This window comes from Balaenoptera acutorostrata, chromosome X (genome assembly GCF_949987535.1).
Source record: "Balaenoptera acutorostrata chromosome X, mBalAcu1.1, whole genome shotgun sequence".
Lineage (NCBI taxonomy): Eukaryota > Metazoa > Chordata > Mammalia > Artiodactyla > Balaenopteridae > Balaenoptera > Balaenoptera acutorostrata.
Window position 1 is genome coordinate 104,768,035 of NC_080085.1, and position 26,599 is coordinate 104,794,633.

General features: G+C 39.5%; 3 protein-coding genes across 5 annotated transcripts in view; 1 reads left to right on the forward strand and 2 right to left on the reverse strand.

The window, feature by feature from the left end:
- Positions 1-21,996, reverse strand: part of UPF3B (UPF3B regulator of nonsense mediated mRNA decay) — a 43,404-nt gene extending 21,408 nt beyond the window's left edge. The window contains exons 1-3 of one of the 3 annotated variants that reach the window (XM_057537750.1): positions 21,864-21,926; positions 20,708-20,774; positions 6,372-6,452 (exon numbers count right to left, since the gene is read on the reverse strand). In XM_057537750.1, the coding sequence (XP_057393733.1) occupies positions 6,372-6,430 (59 nt within the window). In that variant the 5' untranslated portion in view covers positions 6,431-6,452; positions 20,708-20,774; positions 21,864-21,926. Of the gene's footprint in view, positions 1-6,371; positions 6,453-20,707; positions 20,775-21,863 lie in introns of those variants that run through there. The other 2 variants (XM_057537748.1, XM_057537749.1) reach the window with 2 other exon arrangements.
- Positions 20,795-21,885, reverse strand: RNF113A (ring finger protein 113A). The gene has a single exon (XM_057537752.1). The coding sequence runs from the start codon at positions 21,883-21,885 to the stop codon at positions 20,851-20,853; it is 1,035 nt and encodes a 344-aa protein (XP_057393735.1). The 3' UTR covers positions 20,795-20,850.
- A 26-nt stretch (positions 21,997-22,022) lies between the features above and the next one.
- On the forward strand, positions 22,023-26,223 carry NDUFA1 (NADH:ubiquinone oxidoreductase subunit A1). The gene is made up of 3 exons (XM_028165546.2): positions 22,023-22,301; positions 23,359-23,448; positions 26,068-26,223. Exons 1-3 carry the CDS (start codon positions 22,200-22,202, stop codon positions 26,086-26,088), a joined length of 213 nt encoding a protein of 70 aa, XP_028021347.1. The 5' UTR covers positions 22,023-22,199; the 3' UTR covers positions 26,089-26,223.
- The last annotated feature ends 376 nt before the right edge of the window (positions 26,224-26,599 follow it).

Sequence of the window (26,599 nt, forward strand, 5' to 3'; positions counted from 1 at the left end):
TGTGTAGTGGTTGCTCATTGTAGTTTTACTTTGCATTTTTCTGATGATTAGTGCAGTAGAACACCTTTTCATATGTTTATTTTTTACTGTATGCCTTTTTAACCTTTTGGTTATTGCACCATGTTAATATATTATTTATTCCAAAGCAAAATAAAAAAAACAAAACCAAGGTGCGGAGGTGTTACGGCTCCTTTTCACCAGTTAAGGGGGCGAGTAAAGGAGAGAGAGAGAGAGAAACTCTCCTCAAAGTTCCTTACATCATTGATTCTCAGCATTTGATTGTACACTCCAAGATCCTTCTTCCCACTTCCCAAGTTGGCAATATCATGGTTGGGACCCCACCGTAGAAAAGCAGAAAGAAAATGTTTACACATACACAGAGAAAAACCCTTAGTTTAAAAATTCTTCCCTGGCCTTCATTGAGCAGACTGCTTTTTATAAGTGTATTGCCCCTTTTGTATTAACTCCTTTCACAAATAAAATTCCTTGTGGGAATCACGTGGGACTGCCCGATGTTCAGCTCCACCCAGCATAATGGGCAATATAACACTAACACCCAACTTCAAGATCAAAGTTCCTTTCATTTAAATGCTGTTGTGTTTGTTGTTGTTTTTAATTAATTCTTGATCCAGAGCAGCTCTGAAACTACCCAAATCCCAAGCAGACGATGAGAAAAGGAGTTGGATAATTTGTAAAGTACAAAAAAAAAAAATCCACATAAGTGCCTGCTGATTCTAAAGTTATCTGTAAAGGAAAGGATAATAGCTTATTTTATATATTAGCCAAGTTAAAGATATGTTTGAGAACTTTGGACTCCAATGTAAAAAGGAGGATTACATAGTATAATTATTTAAAGTACCTTCCCATTGGTCAAGGATTATAACAAAAGATGTTAACCAGCTATTCCCCATGTGTACTGATGACATAAAACAAGAGGTAATGGAAGATATGACATAAGCAATTCAGTTTCAGGGGAAACAAAAGAGAATTTCTCAACTAAAAAAATTTTTTTTCGGGGCTTCCCTGGTGGCGCAGTGGTTGAGAATCTGCCTGCTAATGCAGGGGACGTGGGTTCGAGCCCTGGTCTGGGAAGATCCCACATGCCGCGGAGCAACTGGGCCCGTGAGCCACAACTACTGAGCCTGCGCATCTGGAGCCTGTGCTCCGCAACAAGAGAGGCCGCGATAGTGAGAGGCCCACGCACCGCGATGAAGAGTGGCCCCCGCTTGCCGCAACTAGAGAAAGCCCTCGCACAGAAACGAAGACCCAACACAGCCAAAAATAAATATAAAAATAAATAAATAAATAAGACCCGGTGCAACCAAATAAATAAATAAATAATTTAAAAAAATTTTTTTTTCAGTTTAAAATTGGTGGCTGAGGCTTGGAGGAGTGACATTAGATTCTGAGTGAGAATACCACACTTATGTAAACTTGTAAGTAAATAAAATAAGGTTTAAAATCCTGAAAATGTATAATTTTCTCAGGGGAATAAATTTACAGGGTATAAAAGTCAAACAAAAATTACAAGTTAATCATATTCTCTAATATGGACTTAGAAAGAGCCTGTGTACTGAGAGTGAGATTATGTTTAGACAAAAGACTTACGGACTCACAACAACAGAAACAATCATGAAAAAAAGCTCAATTTTACCCTGTGCTGGGCACATTAGGTGTAATAACTTGTTTATCCCTCACACCAGCCCTATGAGGTGGCTGCTATTGCTTTCACTATTTTGCAGTGGGTGAAATTAAGACATATTTTGGTGGCTCAAATCCAAAATTACATGGTTAGTAAGTAATACAGGTGATTCATGAACCCAAATTACATCTCCAAGGCTGCTAGTTTTAAAAAAAACAAACCTAGAAAAAATTAGTTATCTTTTATCTTAAAAATACTGGTAAATTCTCAGATGCAACAGTAATGTTAATAAAACGACGTTTATATTATAAAAATATGAAGAGATTTTGTCAAATATTAAACAAGTACAGTAACACATTCTATAGATATAGAAGTAAAGGAAGACAATTAGAAAGGGAAATAATGAACTTATAGAAATTCAGGTTTGAGGGATTTGGAGCTATAAAAAACCCCAAAGGGGAAAAAGACATCAAAGATGAATATATAAGAAAACAAAAAAGTTATGACCAGAAGTGTTTCTTCTTTATGTATGGTAAACAGCTACTAAGCAGAAACTTCTAAGGCTAAGGGGGAAAATGGTTCAAAATTAATACTTTCCTAATTTCAAGTAGGACAATGTTCCAAAGACAAAAAAAAGCTTCCAATGTTAAAAGATCTCATAGTGTTACTGAACCAAACTTGGGTCCACTCACCCTATGCAGTCAAGCCAATCTACTGACACTGGATTGTGGTGAAGGAAAGTACAGTGTTTATTATAAGGTGCCCAACATAGGGTCAAGCAAGGAGAATAGCCAGCTCATGCTTATAAGACCCAAACTCCCTGATGGCTTTCAGGGAAGGGTTTTTAAAGACAGTGTGAGGGAGTGTGATCAGCTCATGCACAATTCTCTGATTGGTTGATGGTGAGGTAACAGAGTGATGTTTTGGGAATCTCAATCATCAACCTGCTGAGTTCCAGCCAGTCTGGGGTCTCCGTGCTGGTGGTCAGCATGCAGTTAACTTTTTCCAATTGGTGGCAGTTTTAGTATCTGCAAAACAACTCAAGGATGTAGCTCAGGATATTATCTCTAGCCCTTGAGGAGAAACTAAAGGTCCTTGACTTTGTTTTATGGATAAACTATTATTATTTTGTCTTGCTTGACTGCTTTCCTTTGTTTCTGCATTTTCTCACTTCTCTGATTAAATTTACCCTAGGGAAGGCCTAGGAGGCTAAAGCTTTTCTGCAAACAGATGCGAGGGACATGGAAGGGTCTGTCCCAGGTAAGGCCCCTCAGGGTTCTGCTTGGTTTCAGTAGTTCATGTTTTCTCTTTATAGACGTTAGAAATCCTTTGCCTTTTGGTTGTTTCAAATACTTTAAACTGTGGTTCAGATAATCATATGAGTAATGAATAATAGTGAGTTTAAAAATGAAATCACTGATCTCTCATCTTCTAAAATGGCCCACATTCTGTGGAGTGTTTCTCCCAGGGTCATTCTTGCCTTTTGAGGCGAACCGCATTCTGTCTATGGAATGTGTTTCTCTCTAAATAAATCTACTTCTTCCCTAAAAAAAAATGATACCATTTAGAGTCACCAGCTAAGAACAGGGTATTCAAAATAGAAAAGATTTATCTTGGGAGTTCCCTGGTGGCCTAATGGTTAGGATTCCAGGCTTTCACTGCTGTGGCCTGGGTTCAGTCCCTGGTCGGGGAACTGAGATCTCAAAAGCTGTGCAGCACGGCCAAAAAAAAAAAGAAAAAAAATAGAAAAGATTTATCTTGATGATGTTAAGATAAATAATTTTAGATTAGTTTCTGCCACAATTTTAAAAAGTTATTTGGATTTCTTTTCCTAAATATTAAAACAGAGGATTGCTTGCCTAATTAATTCCCCAAATTCTTCCCCTACTCCACTCAGTTTCACATAGAAACAAAGGAAGAAATTATCTATTGAATTTTATTGAAGATGAGCGTTGAGTTCTCTTATAGCCACCGCCACCCACAAACACGCATGTGTGGGCACACAAGTAGAGTCAGAAAGTATCTGAGAGGGAAAATGTACAATACAATTATTTGTCTCTTCTGTCCACTCTCAATTAAAAGAGAAAAATAGACATGGAATATTGGATGGAGAAAAAACAGTTTTTTGGACCTAAGATATTCTGTTCATTTATGTGCTTTGTTTTTTTGTTGTTGTTAGTAATTTTTTATTTTTTTAATATGTGCTTTGTTATAGATTACTTTCCTCTGTACTAATTTAAAAAAAAGCTGGAGAATATTCAAGACCTTGTTAGCTAAATAAGAAACCTTAACCATCTTGAAGGCAAATTTCCAAGTAAGAGTAAATTTGACTATGCTTTTCTCTTTGTCATAAGCCATAGGGGTCCTTTCTATTGTGCCTCCCTGACATTTAGTATAAGGACTTAAGGACTCATAATATTTTGCTAAAGAACCTGTCTTTACCCATCCTGTGTTAGGCATGTATTAGCTCCAATAGCTTGTAAAACATGTTTTGGAGAATTTCATGATGTCATAAATATGTCTATTGTAGAAAATAGTTCCAGCTCACAAATTGTATATGTTATTAATCACTCAAGTCATGGCAGACTGATAAACCACAAGTAAATAACAGTAGTGCTTCTAATAAGATTTACTCACAATGCCACATCTTGTTCTTGCATATACGTCCCCTTATCCCATTTAGTTTTATTTCTTTCATTTAATCCTAAGTCGGTGTTAACACTATTATGACTATATAAATGTTGTTCCTAGCTGAGACATATAATATACCATTATTATGCTTCCTTTCATATATGACATTTTGTTTTTCCTGGAGTTATTAATTACTTTGGTTATTTTATTTTATTTTTTTGGCCACGCCCTGCGGCTTGTGGGATCCTAGCTCCCCGACCAGGGATTGAACCCACGCCCTCAGCAGTGAAAGTGCGGAATCCCAACCACTGGACTGCCAGGGAATTCCTATTTTGGTTAGTTAGTTTGACTGATTTGTTTCCTTGTATTACCTATTACTAATTTTTCTGCCAAACCCTTCCAGAGATGTAAAGCCATACTCCATAAGGTCAAACAAATCAGGTAATCTACTAGTTTTTGTTTTTGTTTTCTATTTGGAGACATATTTCCTCCTGTCATCTACCCTTCTACTCCTGTAAGGATTGTTTGATCTTTAGGCCTGCTACACAGATGTTTTCCTGGGACTTCATTTTGCCTTTCTTGGATTCCCCTGTCTACTGGATGTCATTCTGTTTTTGACTATTTGGGTTGTTTCCAATATTTGGCTATTATGTACATTTTTGTACATGATTCTTCACACAAGGATTTCTGTTGAGTGTATACCTAAGAGTGGAATTGCTGGGTCATAGGTTGTGCATATGGTGAATTTGTGAAATTGGATGGAAAAAAATCCCATCTTTATTTTCACTAACCATTAAATGAAATTTAGCATTTCCTTCAATTATGAATGTAGACCACAAACCATAGCAATATTAGCAGTACTTGTGAGTTTGACTGATAGAAATCATAGATCTTTTCCTAGCACATTACAGTTGTTGCACGTAACATGAAATACTGTTTATGCTGATGCCTTCAGTTCCTGAACTTTTCTGGGTTTCTGCAGCACAAACTGGCTTATTTCCTGTTGGCTTTCCCCATGCGTGTACTTAGTCTCATAATTCCTCCATTCAGCTAAGCAAGTTTTATGTCCTTGTGGGTCCATATCTTTTATCCATTATCATTTTAGTGGGATTTCAGAGTGTTGTGGAGATGAAAACATGTTTCCAAAGTGTTCTATATGGCTTTAAATTTAAATCAGATCTGTAGTTATATCTTTTTTCAATATTATTTATGCATACCTTTAATCTTTTTAATAGGTCAATCTTTTTTTAAATTATATTTATTTGTTTTTTAAAAGTTATTTTTGGCTGAGTCGGGTCTTAGTTGCGGCGCTCGGGATCTTTCGTTGCGGTGCACGGGCTTCTCTCTAATTGTGGCATGCGGGCTTGGTAGTTGCAGCATGCGGGCTTAGTTGCCCCGTGGCATGTGGGATCTTAGTTCCCAGATCAGAGATCGAACCTGCGTCCCCTGAATTGGGAGGTGGATTCTTAACCACTGGACCACTAGGGAAGTCCCAGTAGGTCAATCTTGATAGAGGTATGTCTGTTACATTAGTCTTTTCAAAGAACCAGCTTTTGGTTTTGTTGATGATCCCCATTTTTGGGGGGGTGTTTATTAATTTTGCTCTTTATTATTATTTTTTTCCCTCTGTCTTAGGGATGTTCTGCTCTTTCTCTAGCTTCATGAATTGAATGCTTTATGCATTAATTTGGAATATTTTTAGAGGTGCACTTAACACTAAATTTTCTTCATGATTCCATTTTAGATGCCTCTCCCATGTTTTTTATATGTATTTTATTGTTATTCAGTTTTAACTTTTTCATGATTTTCATTAGGATGTTCTCATTAACTCGTTGGCTATTTAGGGTTGTGTTTTTAGTTTTTAGATGTATGTTTTTGCTGTCTTTTTAGTATTGATTTAAAATTTCAACATGCATGTTTAATTTTTAATGAGTTTAGAGTTGATAGATGGAGTTTCCAGTGCTTTAACTCCAGTCCTTCCAATCACACCATCCACTTTTCTGTTATGGTTGTAAGGTATTTGGGTTTCATTTTTTTAACCTCCCCTTTTTATATTAACAGTTAGTACATATTTAGATTTTACAAAGTCTTTACTCACCATTTCTTTTTGTTTGTTCTCCTTTTTGGGTTCAATTTCCTTCTTGCAAAAATCTTCATTTTAATAGTTGTCAGTGAGGGTCTGTGAATAAATAGTAAATGCCCACAAGCTTTATATATCTAAAAATGCTGTTATTTCTCTTTCATTCTCAAATGAAAATTTAGCTGGATACATTTAACCAAGTACCTCACCTTTGCTCCAATGTCACATTCTTAATGAGGTGACCCTGACAACCCTTTAATAACTTTCAAACCATTTCCTGCCCCAGGCAGTATCAATTCCCTTACTTGTTTTTACCTATTACATAATTCACCTATTTGTTTATTGTTTATTTCCTATCTCTCCCCACTAGAATGTCAATTCCATGAGGGCATGGATTTCTGTCTATTTCATTCACTATGTATCCCAAGCGTTTAGAAAAATACCTGGCAAGTAGAAGGTGCAGAGTTTTTAAAAAATAAATTCATTGCACTTGCTGAGTTTGTTGAATGAATATAGAATTCCTGATTGACTTATTTTCTTCAGCACTTTGAAGATATTATTTTATCACCTTATTCTATCATCTCTGGTATCTTTTTTTTTTTTTTGAGAAGTCTGTAGTTATTCTTCTTTTGTTACTTTTTGGGTACTCTACCTCTCTTATCTTTTAAGATTTTCTGTTTTTGATGGTCTGCAGTTTTACTACAACATGTCAGATGTGGATTTGTTATTATTTATCTTGCTAAGTACTTAAGGTTGCTCCTTTAGCTTGAAGATTCACTTTATTTCTAAAAATTTCTCAATTGTTATCTCTTCAAATATTGTCTGTTTCCCATTCTCTCCTTCTTGACTCCCTATTAGATGTGTGTTAGAATGTCTCATTCCCCCTACCACGTAACCAGGTTTTCCTTTTTTTTTCATTGGTTTACTGTGTTGGGTTCCAGGTCATTTCTTCAGATATGTATTCCAATTCAGTGATTCTTTCCTTGACTGTGTCTAGTCCATAATTTTTAAACTTTGTTCAAAATTTAATGATATTTTTTTAGTTGTTACAACCAGGAGAGTGCTACTGGCATCTAGTGGGTAGAAGACAGATATGCTGATAAAATTTCTATTTGTATATTTTTCAAACCCATCTTTTTTAATGCTTTAACATGTTTGTTTTTGTATCCAAATTTCCTCTTCTCATAAGGATACTGCTCAATGGTAGGTAGACTTATCATGGTGATCATTTTGAAATGTATATAAATATTGAATCACTATGTTGTATACCAGCGACTAACATAGTGTTGTAGGTCAATTATACTTCAAAAACAAACAAATTCATAGAAAAAGAGATCAGATTTGTGGTTACCAGAGTTGGGGGGGGGGAGTTGAATGAAAGTAGTCTAAAGCTACTGGAAAAAACACAAACAACGTAAGAACTGTGAGTTGAGTCTATTCCGTGTCTTACTGAGGACTGTAGCCCAGGAGACAGCCCCTCAGATAGCTCTGAGAAACAGTTCCGAAGAGGTAGGGGAAGAGCCAGTATATATAGTGCAGTCAAGATCTCGGTAAAGGTTTACTGCTCATGAGGATCAAATATCTCAGTCAATGATTTCAGTACTTTTCTAAGTATGGGAAGGTGCGAGCATATGGTGTCACTGAAATTTTTCCTTACATATGCATTTTAACTACCCAGGGGCCCATATATCCAAAACACACAATGCTTCATCCTGAATTCCTTTCAGGGTGTCCTTATAGGTCAGTGACTGCAGTGGCCAATGACTTGATCCTTGTAGAACTGGAACAGCAGGCCACATTCTCTGTTTACAGTATAAACTTCCAGTTATAAGATAAATAAGTACTAGGGATGTAATGTACAACATGATAAATATAATTAGCACTGCTGTGTGTTATATATGAAAGTTGTTAAGAGAGTAAATCCTAAGAGTTCTCATCACAAGGAAAAAAGTTTTTTCTATTTCTTTAAATTTGTATCTATATGAAATGATGGATGTTCACTAAACTTATTGTGGTCATCATTTCATGATGTATGTAAGTCACATCATTATGCTGTATACCTTAAACTTACACAGTGCTGTATATCATTTATATCTCAATAATACTGGAAGAAAAAAAATTAGGACACCACTCAGATTAGATTAGGGCCCACCCTAACAGTCTTGTTTTAACTTAGTCACCTTTTTAAGTTTTAATGTTTTTTTGAATTTTATTTTATTTTATTTTTATACAGCAGGTTCTTATTAGTTATCTATTTTATACATATTAGTGTATATATGTCAATCCCAGTCTCCCAATTCATCCCACTGAGTTTTAATTTTTAATTTTTTTACAGTAGGTCTTTGTTGGTTATCTGTTTTATTTTTATTATTTTTTTATTTTTAAAAATAATTTATTAATTTATTATTTATTTTTGGTTGCATTGTGTCTTTGTTGCTGTGCACAGGCTTTCTCTAGTTGCGGCGAGCAGGGGCTACTCTTCGTTGTGGTGCACAGGCTTCTTATTGCAGTGGCTTCTCTTGTTGCAGAGCACGGACTCTAGGCGCGCGGGCTTCAGTAGCTGTGGCTCGTGGGCTCTAGAGCGCAGGCTCAGTAGTTGTGGCGCACGGGCCTAGTTGCTCCGCGACATGTGGGATCTTCCTGGACCAGGGCTCGAACCCATGTCTCCTGTATTGGCAGGCGGATTCTTAACCACTGCGCCACCAGGGAAGCCCTCCATGGTTATCTATTTTAAATATAGCAGTGTGCATAGGTCAATCCCAAACTCCCAATCAATTTTAAAAAAAATTTTATTGGCATATAGTTGACTTACAATGTTGTGTTTGTTTCTGCTGTACAGCAAAGTGAATCAGTTATACGTATACATATATCCATTCTTTTTTAGATTCTTTTCCCATATAGGTCATTACAGAGTATTTTTAAAATATTTATTTATTTATTTATTTGGCTGTGCCGGGTCTTAGTTGTGGCATGCGGATCTAGTTCCCTGACCAAGAATCGAACCCCGGCCCCCTGCGTTGGGAGCATGGAGTCTTAACCACTGGACCACCAGGGAAGTCCTGGTCATTATGGAGTATTGAGTAGAGTTTCCTGTGCTATACAGTAGGTCCTTATTAGTTATCTATTTTATATATAGTAGTGTGTAAACCTCCCAATTTATCCCTCCCCCTTAGTCACCTCTTTAAAGGCCCTATCTCCCAATATAGTCATATTCTGAGGTACTGGCGGTTTCAACATACGACTTTTGGGAGGGAAACAATTCTGCCTATATAACAGGTCTCCACAGTAAATTTGAATTGGCAGAAGAAAGAATTAATAAACTTGAAGATATATCCATAGAGATTATGCAATCCAAAGAATAGAGAGAAAAAAGAATGAAGAAAAATGAAGAGCCTCAGAGAAATATGGAACACCATTATGCACACCAACATATACGTAGCAGAAGTACCAGAAAGAGAGGAGTGGGAGAAAGGAGGGAAAAAAAGATATTTGAAGAAATAATGGCTAAAAACTTTCCTGAATTTATTGAAAAACAATCTACCCATCTAGGAAGCTCAATGGACTCCAAGTAAAACAAATGCAAAAAGATCCATAAACAGACACATCATAATAAAAATGCTGAAATATAAAGACAAGGAACAAATCTCGAAAGCAGCAAAAGAAAAATGACTCATCATTTACAAGGGAATCCCAATAGGATTAAAAGCTGACTTTTTATCAGAAACAATGGAGGCCAGAAGAAAGTGGGACAATATATTCAAAGTGCTCAAAGAAAAAAAAAAAGACAGTCAGCTAAGAATCCTGTATTGAGCAAAGCTATCTTTCAAAAATGAAGGTGAAATAAAGACATTCCCAGGTATATAAAAACTGAGAGACTTCATTGCTAGTAGACCTACCTTACAAGAAATAGGAAGTTTTTTAGGCTGATATCAAGTGACCCCAGATATTAGTTCAAATCCATACAAAAAACCCCAAACAACAAAGGTAAAGGTAATTGTTGGAGGAGGTCATCAAGATGTGATCGTTGGTTGACCCAAAAGCTGGACCCAGGCAATTAGAGGCTCCTTATCCCCCCACTACCCGAGTCAGTGGAATACGTATTCTACCCACCATTCCCACACTAGGTGCCATTTCAAGAATGTAGCCTTGAGAGAGAAATGCTGAATTGTTGAGACCACCTGGACTGAATATGTGACTGAACCCTGTTAAGGCCTCTATGTAAACTTTTAAGATTCTAGTGGGTGGATGCAGAGATTTACTTAGCTTGCAACCACCCAAGACAAGCCTCCTATGTAAGATCCCTTGCTTATTAAAACTGCCACCTACAAATCTGGAGTGGTCTGCCTCTTTCATTGGTATCTCCTTACCCTCCGTGTAAGGGGGCGAATTTCAGATTTCACCTGGGGAACTCCTGAGGTTACAAACCAACAGTAGTTGTATAATTATTAAAGACGGTATAAATGCATATTTCTTCTCCTTTCTTCTCTTAACCAGTTTATATATTAACTGTAGAAAATGATATGTCTATAGTGTATTGTTGGGCCTATAACATATAGAAATGTAATATATTTTCCAATAATAGCACAAAGGAGGTGGGTGGAACAAAGATGTATTGGGCTAAGGAAATGATTCCAGATGGTAACTCAGATCTACCAGAACAAATAAAGAGAATCAAAAATGATAAAAAGGGGCTTCCCTGGTGGCGCAGTGGTTGAGAATCTGCCTGCCAATACAGGGGACACGGGTTCGAGCCCTGGTCTGGGAAGATCCCACATGCCGCGGAGCAACTGGGCCCGTGGCCACAATTACTGAGCCTGCGCATCTGGAGCCTGTGCTCCGCAACAAGAGAGGCCGCGATAGTGAGAGGCCCGCGCACCGCGATGAAGAGTGGCCCCCACTTGCCGCAGCTAGAGAAAGCCCTCGCACAGAAACGAAGACCCAACACAGCCATAAATAAAAAATTAAAAAAAAAATAAAATAAAATAAAAAAGAAGTCCAGTCAATATTTAAAAAAAAAAAAAAATGATAAAAAGAAGGTTAATATAACAGAAGGTATAAATATATACTTGTTCTCCTTTCTTTTCTTAGCTCCTGTAAAAGTCATAAAATTATATAAAGTAATATAATAATGTATTATTAGTTTTACATTTATAGATGTAATATGTGTAACAGTAATATCACAAAAAGGGGTAAAAGGGAATAGAAGTATATAGGAATGCTTTATATCTCACTGGAAATAAATTAGTATAAATCTGAAGCTGAATTTTTTTTTTATAAAGGATATATTTCTTTTTTTAAAATTAATTAATTAATTAATTAATTTTATTTATGGCTGCATTGGGTCTTCGTTGCTGTGCACGGGCTTTCTCTAGTTGTGGTGAGCAGGGGCTACTCTTTGTTGTGGTGAGCGGGCTTCTCATTGCAGTGGCTTCTCTTGTTGCGGAGCATGGGCTTTAGGCGCACGGGTGTCAGTAGTTGTGGCACGCAGGCTCAGTAGTTGTGGCATGCACTCTAGAGCCTGTGCTCCACAACAAGAGAAGCCACTGCAATGAGAAGCCGAAGCATGGCAGTGAAGTAGCCCATGCTTGCCGCAACTAGAGAAAGCCCGTGCACAGCAATGAAGACCCAGCACAGCCAAAAAAAAAAAGACATGAATGGTAAACCCTAGAGCTGCCATTAGGGAAATAATTCCAAAAATGTGAAAAAATCATTAAAGAAGTTAAAATGCTATCTTAGAAAAATATTCACTTAATGCAAAAGAAAGCAGTAAAGTTGGAATAGAGGAACATAAATGAAAAAAAGCAAAATACAAACATACATTCAACTCTATCAACAGTAACAGTAAATGTGAATGGATTAAACAACGCAAAAGATAAAGTTTGTCACACTGGGTAAAAAAAACAAGATCCAACTCTTACTGTCTACAGGAGACATTTTTTTTTGGGGGGGGGGGTGTGCCATCTTAGCTCCCTGACCAGGGATTGAACCTGTGCCCCTTGCAGTGGAAGCAAGGAGTCCTAACCACTGGACTGCCAGGGAAGTCCCAGGAGACACGCTTTAGAGTCAAAGATATAAATAGGCTGAAAAAGATATATCATGTAAACAGCAACCACAAGAGAGCTGAAATGGCTATACTAATATCAGATATAATAGACTTTAAAACAAAAAAAAATGTTACTACAGATAAAGAGGGACATTCTGTAATGATAAAGGGGTCAATCCATCGAGAAGATATAACAATTATAAAATATATGCACTTAGGAAAGGAGCACCAATATACATGAAGGAAAAACTGACAGGAATGTAGGGAGAGATGGACAATTAAATAATTTTTGAGACTTCAATACCCCATTTTCAATAATGGATAGAATAAGTAGGCAGAAGATCAACACAGAAATAGAAAAATCTAACAACGCTATAAACCAAATAGATCTAAGAGACACATCCCACTCTTAGAACCCTCCACCCAACAAGAGAATGTACATTCTTCTCAAGTGTACATGGAACATTCTCTAGAATGGACCAAATGATAGGCCATAAAACAAACCTCAATAAATTTAAAAGGACAGAAAGAATACAAAGTATGTTCTCTAGCTACAGTGGAATGAAATTAGAAGTCAATAACAGAAGAAAAACTGGAAAATTTATAAATATGTGGAAATTAAAAAACATACTCTAAAACAATCAATGAATCAAAGAAGTCAAATGGAAGATGAGAAAATACTTTGAGATGAATGAAATGAAGACACAACATACCAAAACTTATGAGATGCAGCAAAAGTAGTGCTTAGTGGGAAATTTATAGCTTTAAATCTGTACATTAAAAAAAGAAAAATCTCAAATTAATCACCTAACTTTCTACTTTAACACACTGGAAAAGTGTCTTTTCCAACTAAACCTAAAGCAAGCAGAAGGAAGGGAATAATAAAGATTAGAGGGGAAATTAATGAAAGAGAGAACAGAAAAACAATAGAGAAAAATCAATGAAACCAGAGCTGGTTCTTTGAAAAGATCAATAAAATTGGTAAACTTTTAGCTAGATTGACTAAATAAATAAATAGCAAAAGAGAGAGGACTCAAATTACTAGAATCAGAAATGAATAGGGAAGTACCTGGCTGTCCAGTGGTTAGAACTCGGCACTTTCACTGCAGGGCCTGGGTTCAGTCCCTGATCGGGGAACTAAGATCCCACAAGCTGTGTGGCGCGGCCAAAAAAAGAAAAGAGGGGACATTACTGATGATCTTATAAAGATAAAAAGGATTATAAATGAATACCATGAATAACTGTAAAAGAAATTAAAGATTAAAATGAATGGAAAAACATCCTGTGTTCACTGATTAGAAGATTAACATTAATTTTTTAAATTACTTTATTTATTTTGGCCACGTCACCATGAGTCTTGCAGGGTATTAATTCCCTGACCAGGGATTGAACCCAGACCCTCAGCAGTGAAAGTGTGGAGTCTTAACCACCGGCCTGCCAGGGAATTCGTGATGTTAATTAATATTATTTAGATGGCAGTGCTCCCTAAGTTGACCTACAGATTCAATGCAATCTCTATCAAAATTCCAGCTGATTTATTTGTAGAAATTGACAAGCTGACTCAAACATTCATAAGGAATTCATAAGGAATTGCAGGAGATCCAGAATATCCAAAACAATAGGAGGGCTCACACTTCCTGTTTTCAAAACTTTCTACAAAACAACAGTAATCAAGATGTTGTGGTACTGGCATAAAAATAGATATATAGATAAATGGAATGGAATTGAGAGTCCAGAAACAAGCCCATCTGTCTATGGTCAACTGATATTTTTACAAGACTGACAAGAACATTCAATGGTCTTTTCAACAAATGGTGCTACGTCACTGGATAGCCACAGGCCAAAGAATGAAACCAAACCCTTATCTCATGCCATACACAAAAATGAACTCAAATTGGATCAAAAACCTAAATGTAAGAGCTAAAACTATAAAACTCTTGGAAACATAGGGGTAAATCTCTATGACTTCAGATTTATTTATCAGATTTATGTATTCTCAGATGTGATGCCAAAAGCATGAATAACAAAAGAAAAATGGTTAAATTGCACTTCATCAAAATTAAAACCTTCTGTGCTTCAAAGAATACCAACAAGAAAGTAAAAAGACAACCCACAGATTGGGAGAAAATATTTGCAAATTATATATCTGATATGGGCCTGGTATCCAGAATACATAAAGAACTCTTACAACTGAACAACCCAAAGTCAAAAAACCCAATTAAAAAATGGGTAAAGGACTTGAATAGACATTTCTCCAAAGATGACATACAGATGGCTAACAAGCACATGTAAAGATGGTTGTCATTAGTCATTAGGGAAGTACAAATCCAAGCCATGATGAGATACCACTTCACAGCTACTAGGATTGCTATTACAAAAAAAGGGAAATAAGTGCTGGTGATGTGGAGAAATTGGAGCCCTCTTACATTGCTGGCAGGAATATAAAATGGCACAGCTGCTGTGGAAAACAGTTTGCCAGTTCTTCAAAAAGTTAAAGATAGCATTACCAGGGACTTCCCTGGTGGCACAGTGGTTAAGAATCCGCCTGCCAATGCAGGGGACACGGGTTCGATCCCTGGTCCGGGAGGATCCCACATACTGCAGAGCAACTAAGCCTGTGCGCCACAACTACTGAGCCTGCACTCTAGAGCGCACTCTACTGAGCCCACGCGCCTAGAGCCCGTGCTCCGCGACAAGAGAAGCCACCGCAATGAAAAGCCCGTGCACCACAATGAAGAGTAGCCCTTGCTCACCACAAGTAGAGAAAGCCCACACGCAGCAATGAGGAACCAACGCGGCCCAAAAAAAAAAAAAGATAGCATTACCATATGACCCAGCAATTCTACTCCTAGGTGAATACTCAAAAGAATTGAAAAACAGGTACTCAGAGATATGTACACATTTTCAGAGCAGCCCTATTCACAATTGCCAAAAGGTGGAAAATAAAAAATGTCCATCAACAGATGAATGGATAATAAATTGTGGTATATACATACAATGGAATATTATTCAGCCTCAAAAAGGAAGTTCTGATACATACTACAATGTGAGTGAACCTTGAAAACATTATGTTAAGTGAAAGCCAGACACAAAAGACTACATATTATATGATTCTATTTATATGAAGTATCTAGAATAGCTAAATCCACAGAAATGGAATGCATATTGGTGGTTGCCAGGAGATGTTGGGAGGAGAGAATAAGGAGCATTTGCTTAATGGGTATGAGGTTTTCTTCTGGAGTGATGAAAATGTTTTGGAATTATATAGAGGTAATGCCACCAAACTGTTCCTTTTAAACCGGTTAATTTCTTGTTATGTGAATTTCACTTGTTAAAAAAAATGTTTTAAAAAAGGTTAAACAGTTACCATATGACTTAGAATTTCCACTTCTAGGTATCTCCCCAAGAGAAATGAAGATGCACATACACACAAAAATGTGTGTACATGAATGTATCATTATTCATAATAGCCAAAATGTGGAAACAACCCAAAGTCCACAACTGATGAATGGATAAACAAAATATAGTATAACCATAAAATGGAATATTATTCAGCCCCCTTAAGGAATGCATTGATATACTCTACAACATGGATGAACGTTGAGAGCATGCTCAGTGAAAGCAGGCAGTCACAAAAGGCCACATATTATATGATTCCATTGATATGAAATGTCCAGAAGAGGCAAATATGTAGAGACAGGAGATTACTGGTTGCCTGGGGGGATGGAGAGTGACTGCTAATGGGTATGCTTTTCTTTCTGTTTTTTTTTTATTAGCAAATTTTTAAAAATTTTTAAAAATTTTATTGGAGTATAGTTGATTTACAATGTTGTGTTAGTTTCAGGTGTAGGGTATTGCTTTTCTTTTTGAAGTATTGAAAATTTTCTGAAATTAGATAGTGGTGATGGTTGCACAACCTTGTGAATATACTAAAAGCCACTCAAGTGCATATTTTAAAATGGTGAATTATATGATATGTGAATTATATCTCAATAAAGCTGTTACAAAGAAGAGTACATGGGAGAGAAACAAAAGACATTAAGTATACATTATTCTTGGTTGGGCGAGAGGGAAGGAGAGATAAATAGCCAAAGAGGAAGATCAATGGAAAAAAAGCAAGGGAGTGATTACCATAAAAATCAGCATAGTGGTTACCTGTGTGTGTGATCTGGAGAATCTGGATAATGTGATGGGCTTCTTGAGTGTTGTCAGTTTTGTATTTCTTGACCTGGGTGGTGGTTATGCAAGGGATTCCTATGTAACTACTTGTTATGCTGCAAAGCTGTGTTTTATGCACTTTTCTCTATGTGCCTCTCTCCATCTCACTAAGTGGTACCACTTTCCACGTGGTTGCTCAGGTCAAAAATCTTGGAGTCACCTTGACTCTTCTATCTTACACCTCATATCTAACCTGCCAAGACAACTTGTCAGTTTTACCTTCAAACTACATTCAGAATCTGACCCCTTCTCACCACCACCTGGTTTGAGGCACTTACCATCTCTCACCTGGACAGCCTTTTTTTTTTTTTCTGGCTGCGTTGGGTCTTCATTGCTCTGTGCTGGCTTTCTCCAGTTGTGGCGAGCAGGGGCTACTCTTTGTTGCAGTGCGCAGGCTTCTCATTGCAGTGGCTTCTCTTGTTGTGGAGCACAGGCTCTAGGCACACGGGCTTCAGTAGTTGCAGCATGCTGGCTCAGTAGTTGTGGCTCGTGGGCTCTAGCGCGCAGGCTCAGTAGTTGTGGCGCACGGGCTTAGTTGCTCCATGGCATGTGGGATCTTCCCGGACCCAGGCTCGAACCCACGTCCCCTGCATTGGCAGGCGGATTCTTATCCACTGCGCCACCAGTGAAGTCCCAACAGCAGTAGCCTTCTAACTGATCTCTCTGCTTCATCCCTTGACCCTCCTGCTCTGGTTTATTTTCTACATAGCAACCAGTTTCTTTTTTTTCTCCTTTGATTTGAAGGTGTTTCTTAATGAGATATAATCACATACAATGAAACGCACATACATGTACAGTCCAGTGAGTTTGGATAAATGTAGACACCTGTGTAACAAACATCCCAGTTAAGATATAAAACATTTCCATTATCCCCCATAAGTTCCAGAAGGATCCTTTTTTTTTTTTAAATTATTTAATTATTTATTTATTTTTGGCTGTGTTGGGTCTTCGTTTCTGTGCGATGGCTTTCTCTAGTTGTGGCAAGTGGGGGCCACTCTTCCTCACGGTGCGTGGGTCTTTCACTATCATGGCCTCTCTTGTTGTGGAGCACAGGCTCCAGACGCGCAGGCTCAGCAATTGTGGCTCACGGGCCTAGTTGCTCCGCGGCACGCGGGATCCTCCCAGACCAGGGCTTGAACCCGGGTCCCCTGCATTGGCAGGCAGATTCTCAACCACTGCGCCACCAGGGAAGCCCCAGAAGGATCCTTTTTAAAGCCAGTGTTAGATTATGTTAGTCCTCTGCTCAGAACCTCCCAGTGACTCTCCATGTCACTGAGAATAAAAACTCAAGTTCTTACAATGGCTCATAAGGCTGTACACAGTCTGCCCTCGCCCCCCCATTACTTTTCTTATCTAATCTTAGAGTTCTTTCCTCTTCCTTCAGTCCACTCTGTACGGGCTCCCAAAACAGATAATTACATTTCTTCCTCACTGTTCCTAGGACACGTCAGGCACTTTCCTGCCTCAGGGCCTTTGCACTTGGTGTTCTGTCTGGAATGCTCTTCTCCCAGATATCTGCTTCATTTAGGTCTCTGCTCAAATGTCACCTTATCAGAAGAGGCCCTCCCTGACCACCCTATATAAAATAACATGCCCCCCCACCCCGCACTCTCAGCCCCTTACCTTGCTTCATTGTTCTTCATAGCACTTAGCTCAATCTATTATATATCATGCATGTATAATTCTGTTACTCTCTCTCATGTAAGTTCTAGAGTGCAGGGACTTGAATGCTTTTGCTTTGGCTGTATCTCCAGTGCTTAAATCAATGCCTGGCATAGAGTGAGTGCTCAAAAACTATTTATTAAATGAATGTCCACAGCCTCCGGTCTAGTCCAGTCTGCCATCATATCGCCTGGACTAGTGCACGAGCCTCCTAACTGATCTCCCTGTCTTGTGTCTGGCCTCCACGATCCATTTCCCACACTGCAGAATTATCTTTTTAAAATTCAGATCTGATCATCTTACTTTCTTTCTTAAAACCCTTTGATGGCATCCCTTTGCCCTTCTGATAAAGTCCAGAGTCCTTAACATGACTTGCAAGGTGGCTGACTTGGCCCTGACTACCATCCGTCTTTTTCCTCCAGCATCCTGGTCTGCTTGGAGTTCTTAGCTGAAGCCAGTCTCTCACTTCAGGTCCTTGGTATATACTAACCCTCTGACTGTGATACTCTTCCTACCACCCCCCTTTCAGGTCTCAATTTGAGGGTCATCTCCTAGGGGAGCCTCCTCTGAGCTCTCAGACTAGGTTAGCGCCTTCAGAGTTCAGCTGCAACTCATCTCTGCTGGCACGCTTTCTTTTCCTCCCCATATTTTTTGTTTTTTTTGTTTTTGCCACGCCACAAGGCTTGCGGGATCCCAGTTCCCCAACTAGGGACTGAACTCGGGCCACGGCAGTGGAAGCCCGGAGTCTTAACCACTAGGCCACTAGGGAACTCCCTCCATATTTAATTTTTTTTTTAATTTGTAGGAATAACTATTTAGTTTTCACCTATGAAATGAAGTTGCACCATTTAATTAAAGGTAATAAAAAATATTTCTTTAAAAAAATTTAATCATAAACTTTGTAAACATGAAAAATACCTTGAGTACACCACTGATTTTTGCTACTCATTGTCCTGTTTCTTTCCATGACACTTTTTAGAACACTGTCTTGCTTTGCATTCCACCTCAGTGTAAGCTTCTCTTTCTCCATCTGCCTCTACAACATCCTCTTTCCTGTTCTGCTGGTTTTTTGTCTCATCTCTTAAATGCTGTTTTCTGTGTGATGCTTTCTTTAGCCATTTTCCCACTAGGCTTCTCATGTATCCCCACTGTACTTAATACATTCTGTTAAAGAATGTTATCACATTATATCAAGTGAGTTTGATTCTGAACTCCCCCAAAGGCTGGGATTGGCTTAATCCTGAGAGATCAACCCAGTGCACTTTTGTTCTTGTACTCTTCACACCTGCACTGTTTGATGTCCAGCCCCATGAGGTAAGGGGCTATGTCTACCTTGTTTGCTAATATCCCGTATGCCAGGCATGGTGCCTGACAGAGTACTTGCTCAAAGAATATCTTTAAATGGACTAACGAATATGAATATAAAAACTCTAACCCACAATTTATTCTTACATCTGTTTCCTGGGATCAGCCCAAATTCTAGTCAGATCAATAAAAATTTACAGGTCATTTGCCCTAACTGGCCTCCCTGCCTTCCATCTCCCTGCCATCTATCCGATAGCCTGCAACCACAGTAACATTAAAAAAAAAAAAGTCTGATTGTGTTCCCCTCCCCAAGTCTCTATCTCCTCATTACCAACAGAATATAGTCAAAGCTCCTCGGCTTGGGTTCAAGGCTTTGGCCCTGATCTCCTTTTTCAAACCTCTCTGGGTTTATTTATTAAGTGCTTATTATATGCCAAGCACTGGCCTAGTCACTGAGGAGTTCACAAACTAGTTGGGAAGACAGGTACATAGATTAACTTTAATAGGGCGTGATCAGCTCTATTACAGGGTCTGTGAGAACACAGTTTCAGACAATGGATTATAAAATGTTACATTTTTGCCGTCTGCAGGTTCACAAGTTCAGTCTAGAACTGCACGTCCAATACGGTGGCTACCAGCCACATTTCAAGTGCTGAACAGCCACACGAAGCTAGTGTAGTGGCTATCATACTGGACCGCGGAGCATAGGCCATTTCAGTCATCCCTGGAAGGGATGCATTACCTATAGGTGCTTTAAGGAGAGCAAGGAGCATTTCCCATACGCACAGGCTGTGGGGCTACCAGTCCCCCAACCCAATTCTCCCACTCCCACTGCTCCCCTCAACCCCCAACAGACACACCTTGGCTGGGGTGTATATTGAAGTAGTATGGGCTCTCAAAACAGATCATGTATGAAAGTACTTTTGTAAATTATTACGTGATGCGAAAATGTGATATAATACATAGGTTCAGTTCTTGTTTTCATCACAGCTTTGGTCACTTCAAGCAAATTCTAGCTCTTTTCTCGAACTTCTCCCATCCCCCAAATTTTTGCTAAAGGGTTTTGAAAAGTATCTGTTACACGCAGGCAGCATTTATACCAGGTAAAAATCCAGGTTCTACCTACCTTGATGCTTTTACAAGCCATCCATCCAGGATCCTACTTCACCACCCGCCTTTTCCTCTCACTTTCCCTAGAAAGGAAGAACACGAATTAAGATGTCCAAAACAACAAAACATTTATTTTGAGATTTGAGAATAATGGGAAAATTAAGTAATGGGAATTGGACCCTCATCGGGGTCTTCTGGGAAATCGGAAGCACCACCCTCTTCTGCAACTCTATGCTTCTCCAGTTTAGCAATCAATTCTTTCGCTGGATTGAAGACGCCATTGGTCTGCTGGTCACAGACATAGCAGCGCGGGGTGGTGCGGAAATGCTGCAGCGCACAGCTCTCGCAGAAATAATGCCTGCACTTGGTGACAACTGGGTTTTGGAAGGTCTGGCGACAGATGAAACACTTGAATGGTATTTCCTCCTCATCGCTTCCCACTTCATAGTTTTCGTCCTCATAGACACCATAGCGACCCTCATCAAGCTCACGTTCGATCTGCCACCCATGCTTGTAATCTGAACGGTCATGGAGGAATTTGCAGCTGTCTCCGAAGCCGCAAAAACCAGTCTCCTTGTAGTCCTTACAAATGTCGGGCTGGTAATCCCAGCGCACGGTGGCACGCAGATGCTCGGGAGCTCGGATGGGGCCCTTCCTCACCATCCCGGAGGAAGCATTGCCCATAGACGTATCCTTAGGCTTCATGTATTTCTGATAATTATTGATTCCCCGATAGATCTTGTCATCTTCCTTGCCCCTCAGCTCCTCCTGGATCTTCTGGCTGCGCTCAAAGATGGCTTGCGCGTCACGTTCCTTCTCTGTGTCTAGTTCGTAGACAGCAGTCGCCCCCATATCCTCTGGCCCCACGGGTTTCGCCGAGCGAGTGGACTTATAGACCACGCCGAGGCTCTCGGGCTCGTTCTCCCCCTCTCCCTCCTCGCTACTCAGGTCGCCGTAAGCCGCCTTCTGTTTACCACTGCCACGGGTTTTCTGTATCATCGGATTGTGGGTCGCCCGCTTCTTTTCCGGGCGGACCACAGTGCTGCCTTCGTCACTGCTGCTGCTGCTGTCTCCGGACTCTTGGTCGCAGACTGGGCGCTTTCTGCGGCCTGCAGCCCCTTTTCGCACAGGCTTTTTGAAAAGAAAGGTGCACACCTGGTTTGTCGTCTTACCTGGAGAAAGTTGCTCTGCCATTTTAAGAGTTTCGAGCTCCGAAATGGCTGTGGCCTGCTGGGTGGCGCGGAGCTGCTTCACGTGACTGCACGTCTTACGCTCGACCGCGAGTCGGTACAAAATCGTCTGCGGAAAGACGACTGTGGGAGCGAGAGTGTGCGAGAGCGCGGGCGCGGGCCACTCTTGGGCCCTGCCGCGCCCCGTCGCTTCCTCAGGACGCGTACGTGACCCCGTCCCGCTCGTGCGCTGCCGCGGAAGTTACCGGAAAGGGATTGAAGCCGGGTCACCTTTAAGGAGCTTGGAAGGAAGTGTTTGGCCTTGGTAACGGTGTCGCGATGTGGTTCGAGATTCTCCCCGGGATCGCTGTCATGGCCGCGTGCTTATTCATCCCGGGAATGGCCACTGCACGCATCCACAGGTTCACTAACGGGGGCAAGGTAAGGCGGCTTCTCCGGCCCGGCGGCTGACTCCACCGGCTGGCGTTACGAAATGGGCGGTGGGGTCGGGAACCCGTTAGGACCCGGAGCCTCTCTCCGAGATGGGGAATACCGAGATCGGCCCTCCCTTTTTTTTTTTATTGCCTAAAAGCAGAGGCTTGCGGAACGAAGCCGACGGGAACCGTATTCTACTTTAGCAAGAAACAGCTGGTTGCTAGGTGAAGCGTGGGCAGGAGGGCGGAGCAGAGTTTTGGGGCTGGAAAGGCAGGAGATTGAAAGAGGTAGGTCCAAACTGCTAGGCAGAGGAGAGAGGCGTCAATTAGTCTTGCCCCACTCCCTCTGACCTCTGGTCTCCTTTCTTGCTGGATTTTGATTTTAATTTCTCTCATCCATATCTTGGTCTTCTTGTTTTTCACTTTTTTCCTAGCCTTAGTTAGTTTGTTTTGTTTTTGGCCGCGCCGCGCAGCTTGCGGGATCTCAATTCCCCGACCAGGGCTTGAAACCCGCTCGGGCAGTGAAAGCGCCCAGTCCTAACCATTGGACCTCCAGTAAATTCCCCTTAATTAGGTTTTTTTACTTTGACATTTTTTTATCCTCCCACTTTCTCTTGCAAGCCTTTAGGAACTTAGGTCATGCTCCTGTTTTTCACATTAGGATTGTGATTTTCCTCTCTAATTAGTCCTTCACATTATCTCTAAAGTACAGAGTATAAATGTATTTACTTTCTGTTTTGTGATTGTCTTTCACTTGTGATCTACCACTGTTGTTTCTTCTCATTAGGGTCCCCAAAGGGAACAAGTAGTCATGACTTTAAAAAAAAAAAAAAGAAAGGAGGAAAGAAAAAAATGATGCTGCTTAAAATAGAAAGTGTAAGAACTCATGGTTACCATCTTAATTCTAAAGTTTAGTGGTCCGATTTTATTTAGGATTCTGGTCTTATATTGTTAATTTGGTTTTTATATCAGTGATTCCATTTTTCTGGAATATCACTTATTAATATCTTTCTATTGGGTCACTCATCTTTATAAACTACAATAACAATTTCTTTTAATTGTAGGAAAAAAGAGTTGCCTATTATTCATATCAGTGGAATTTGATGGAAAGAGATAGGCGCATCTCTGGAGTTAATTGTTACTATGCGTCAAAGGTAAGATGGCTCTGACACTAGCCCATCTGTCAGGGTTGAGGTGCATTCTGGTTAATGTTTTGCCAAAGGTCTTACAGCAGACTGGGAAAATGCAAACTAAAATAGCACTGTCTTTTACATATTTAATGATCCTTTGTATTTCTTATTATGTGGATCATCTGCCTATATCCTTTCTTGTTCTGTTATCTTTTTCTTTTTGATTTATAGGGCTTCTTATATATATATTACAGATATTAATCTTTTGTCTCTTTTATATGTGGCAAATATTTTTCCCAGTCTGCTGTCTTTTTTACTTTATGGTGGCTTTCATCAGATAGTTTTTAATCTTGATGTTCAGTTTATCATATTTTATTATTCTGGATTTTGGGTTTTATATCTTGTTTACAAATGACTTTTTTTTTTAAAGGAATTCCTTTTATTTTTATTATTTATTTATTTATTTATTTATTTTTGGCTGTGTTGGGTCTTCGTTTCTGTGCGAGGGCTTTCTCTAGTTGCGGCAAGCGGGGGCCATTCTTCATCGCGGTGCGCGGGCCTCTCACTATCGCGGCCTCTCTTGTTGCGGAGCAGAGGCACCAGACGCGCAGGCTCAGTAGCTGTGGCTCACGGGCCCAGTCGCTCCTTGGCATGTGGGATCTTCCCAGACCAGGGCTCGAACCCGTGTCCCCTGCATTAGCAGGCAGACTCTCAACCACTGCGCCACCAGGGAAGCCCTACAAATGACTTTTGTACCCAAGATTCTAAAAATATATTTCTACAGTTTCTCCAAATACCATTACAGTCTTTTTTCCTTTTTTACATTTAGTGCTCTGACCTGTCTACAGGTCATTTTGGGGTATAATGTGAAGCAAGGATTTAACTTTAGTTTTCTCCAAGAAACAGCCAGTTGTCACAGTTATCTACATATGGAAAAGTCCATTTTTTATTTGAAATACCACTCTAGTAAACTAAATTTCCATATACACATGGGCCTGTTTCATGAATGCACTCTTTTTTTTTTTAATTTTATTTATTTATTTATTTATTTATTTATTTATTTATTTTTGGCTGTGTTGGGTCTTCGTTTCTGTGCGAGGGCTTTCTCCAGTTGCGGCAAGCGGGGGCCACTCTTCATCGCGGTGCGCGGGCCTCTCACTATTGTGGCCTCTCTTGTTGCGGAGCACAGGCTCCAGACGCGCAGGCTCAGTAGTTGTGGCTCACGGGCCTAGTTGCTCCGCGGCATGTGGGATCCTCCCAGACCAGGGCACGAATCCGTGTCCCCTGCATTAGCAGGCAGATTCTCAACCACTGCACCACCAGGGAAGCCCGAATGCACTCTTTTATACTCCATTGGTTTGCCAGTTCCTGCACCAGTACATTAAAGAATTACTATAATTTTATATTTGATTGAATCATATGAAACTGCTGTTTTTGTGGGTCAAAAATGGCCAAGCAGTAGCATTTTCATATGGTTCAACTTAATAGTATGTTCTTATATATTGTAGGAGTTCATCCTCATTATTCTTGTAAAAATTTTTACTATTTTATACTTCCTCCTTGCTAATTCACCCTTCACAGCAAATCTAGGTAAATATTAATTCCATTTTATAGATGAGAAAACAGAAGGTCAGAGTGATTAAATTACAGTATAAGGACTCAACCTATGTGATCTGCCTCTCAGTATAGTGCTATTTGAGAATCTAATCTGATGAACATGATGATATATATCTACTCATCTAGAGTGGTATTTCTCAAAGTATGGTTCAAGAATAACCAAAAAAAGGGAGAGTGGGGGAGGAATTCCTTGGCGGTCCAGTGGTTAGGACTCCGAGCTTCCACTGCAAGGGGCAGGGACACGGGGCACGGGTTCGATCCCTGGTCAGGGAACTCAGATCCCACAAGCCGCACAGCCAAAAAAATAGAAAAGAAAAAGTATGCCATCAGGATCACCTGGCATGTGAGATAAAATACAGATTCCTAGGACCCTGACTGGACCAAATGAATTAGGATTTTTACAAGGTGGCTCCTAGGATTATGCAATTTTAATTTCTCTCAAGGTGATTCTTCCTTCAATTGAAACAATACGTGTAATGTGTTATTTTAACACCTGGAAGAAATGTCATCACTGATTACTCTTTTCCTTTGTTGTTTCTGAAGTATTTGGTTGTGAACTGAGTAAGATAGAGTGGTCTTCTGAATAGTGTCATGCTTACAGGGCAAGAGTTCTGGAGTTGGGGGTCCCTGAACTTGAATTCTGGCTCTACTGCTTCCTTACTGACTTAAACAAGGGACTTTAAACTTCTCTGAGCCTCCATTTTTTTCACCTGTAAAAAAGTAGAATGGGGCTAATAATATCTTCCTGATGTTGGCTGTTATTTTATAAAATGGATTTACCTTACTGTCCTCTGACTCTGAGGGTGCTTTGTAGAAGGATCCAGGTGGTAAATAGTTGCTTTACTTTAGTTTTGATTGCAAGTGGAAGGGGGGGTTGTCTTTTCATATAAAGTGGTATGTTTGCTACTGTCAGAAAATGAAAATTAGGAGTCATTATAGGTTATAGGAATCATTGTAGGTTATAGTACATGTACATCTTTGACAGGAACAGAATTCTCACATTTTCCTTTTTAAACTGTTTTTCAGGGTTTGGAGAACATTGATTAAGGAAGCATTTTCCTGATTGATGAAAAATAACTCAGTTATGCTTGTCTACCCCTGCTAGAAGGTTATGCAGTGTATTGTGTAGCATGCAGTGTATTTTGTAGTGTGTAATAAAAATAAAACAAAAAAGTAAAATCAGAGGTTTTCTTTACTTTTTAAAATGGTACTACACAAGATCAAGCAGTCTACCCAATGTAGCTTTATCACTTTAAAAAAACTAAAGGCAACTGAGGCTTGTAAAATTATAGACGTAATGTACACCAAGCACCAATCACTGTGCCTGGTGCCTAATGTGTCACAAATGGTAGTTCCTGCTATTGTAATATTACTGAAAACCATTGTTTCTTCAGAGATTGCTAGGAGAATACAGAAAAAGTAGTACTTTGTTTTTTTTCTAGTTCCTTTTCTGGGTGAATCCTATGTGCTTAAAATTCCAGACCGCACCTTCAACTTTGATGCACTCTGTATCCAGCACATAGTATTCACTTCAGTGTTGATTTTTATTTTAGATTGC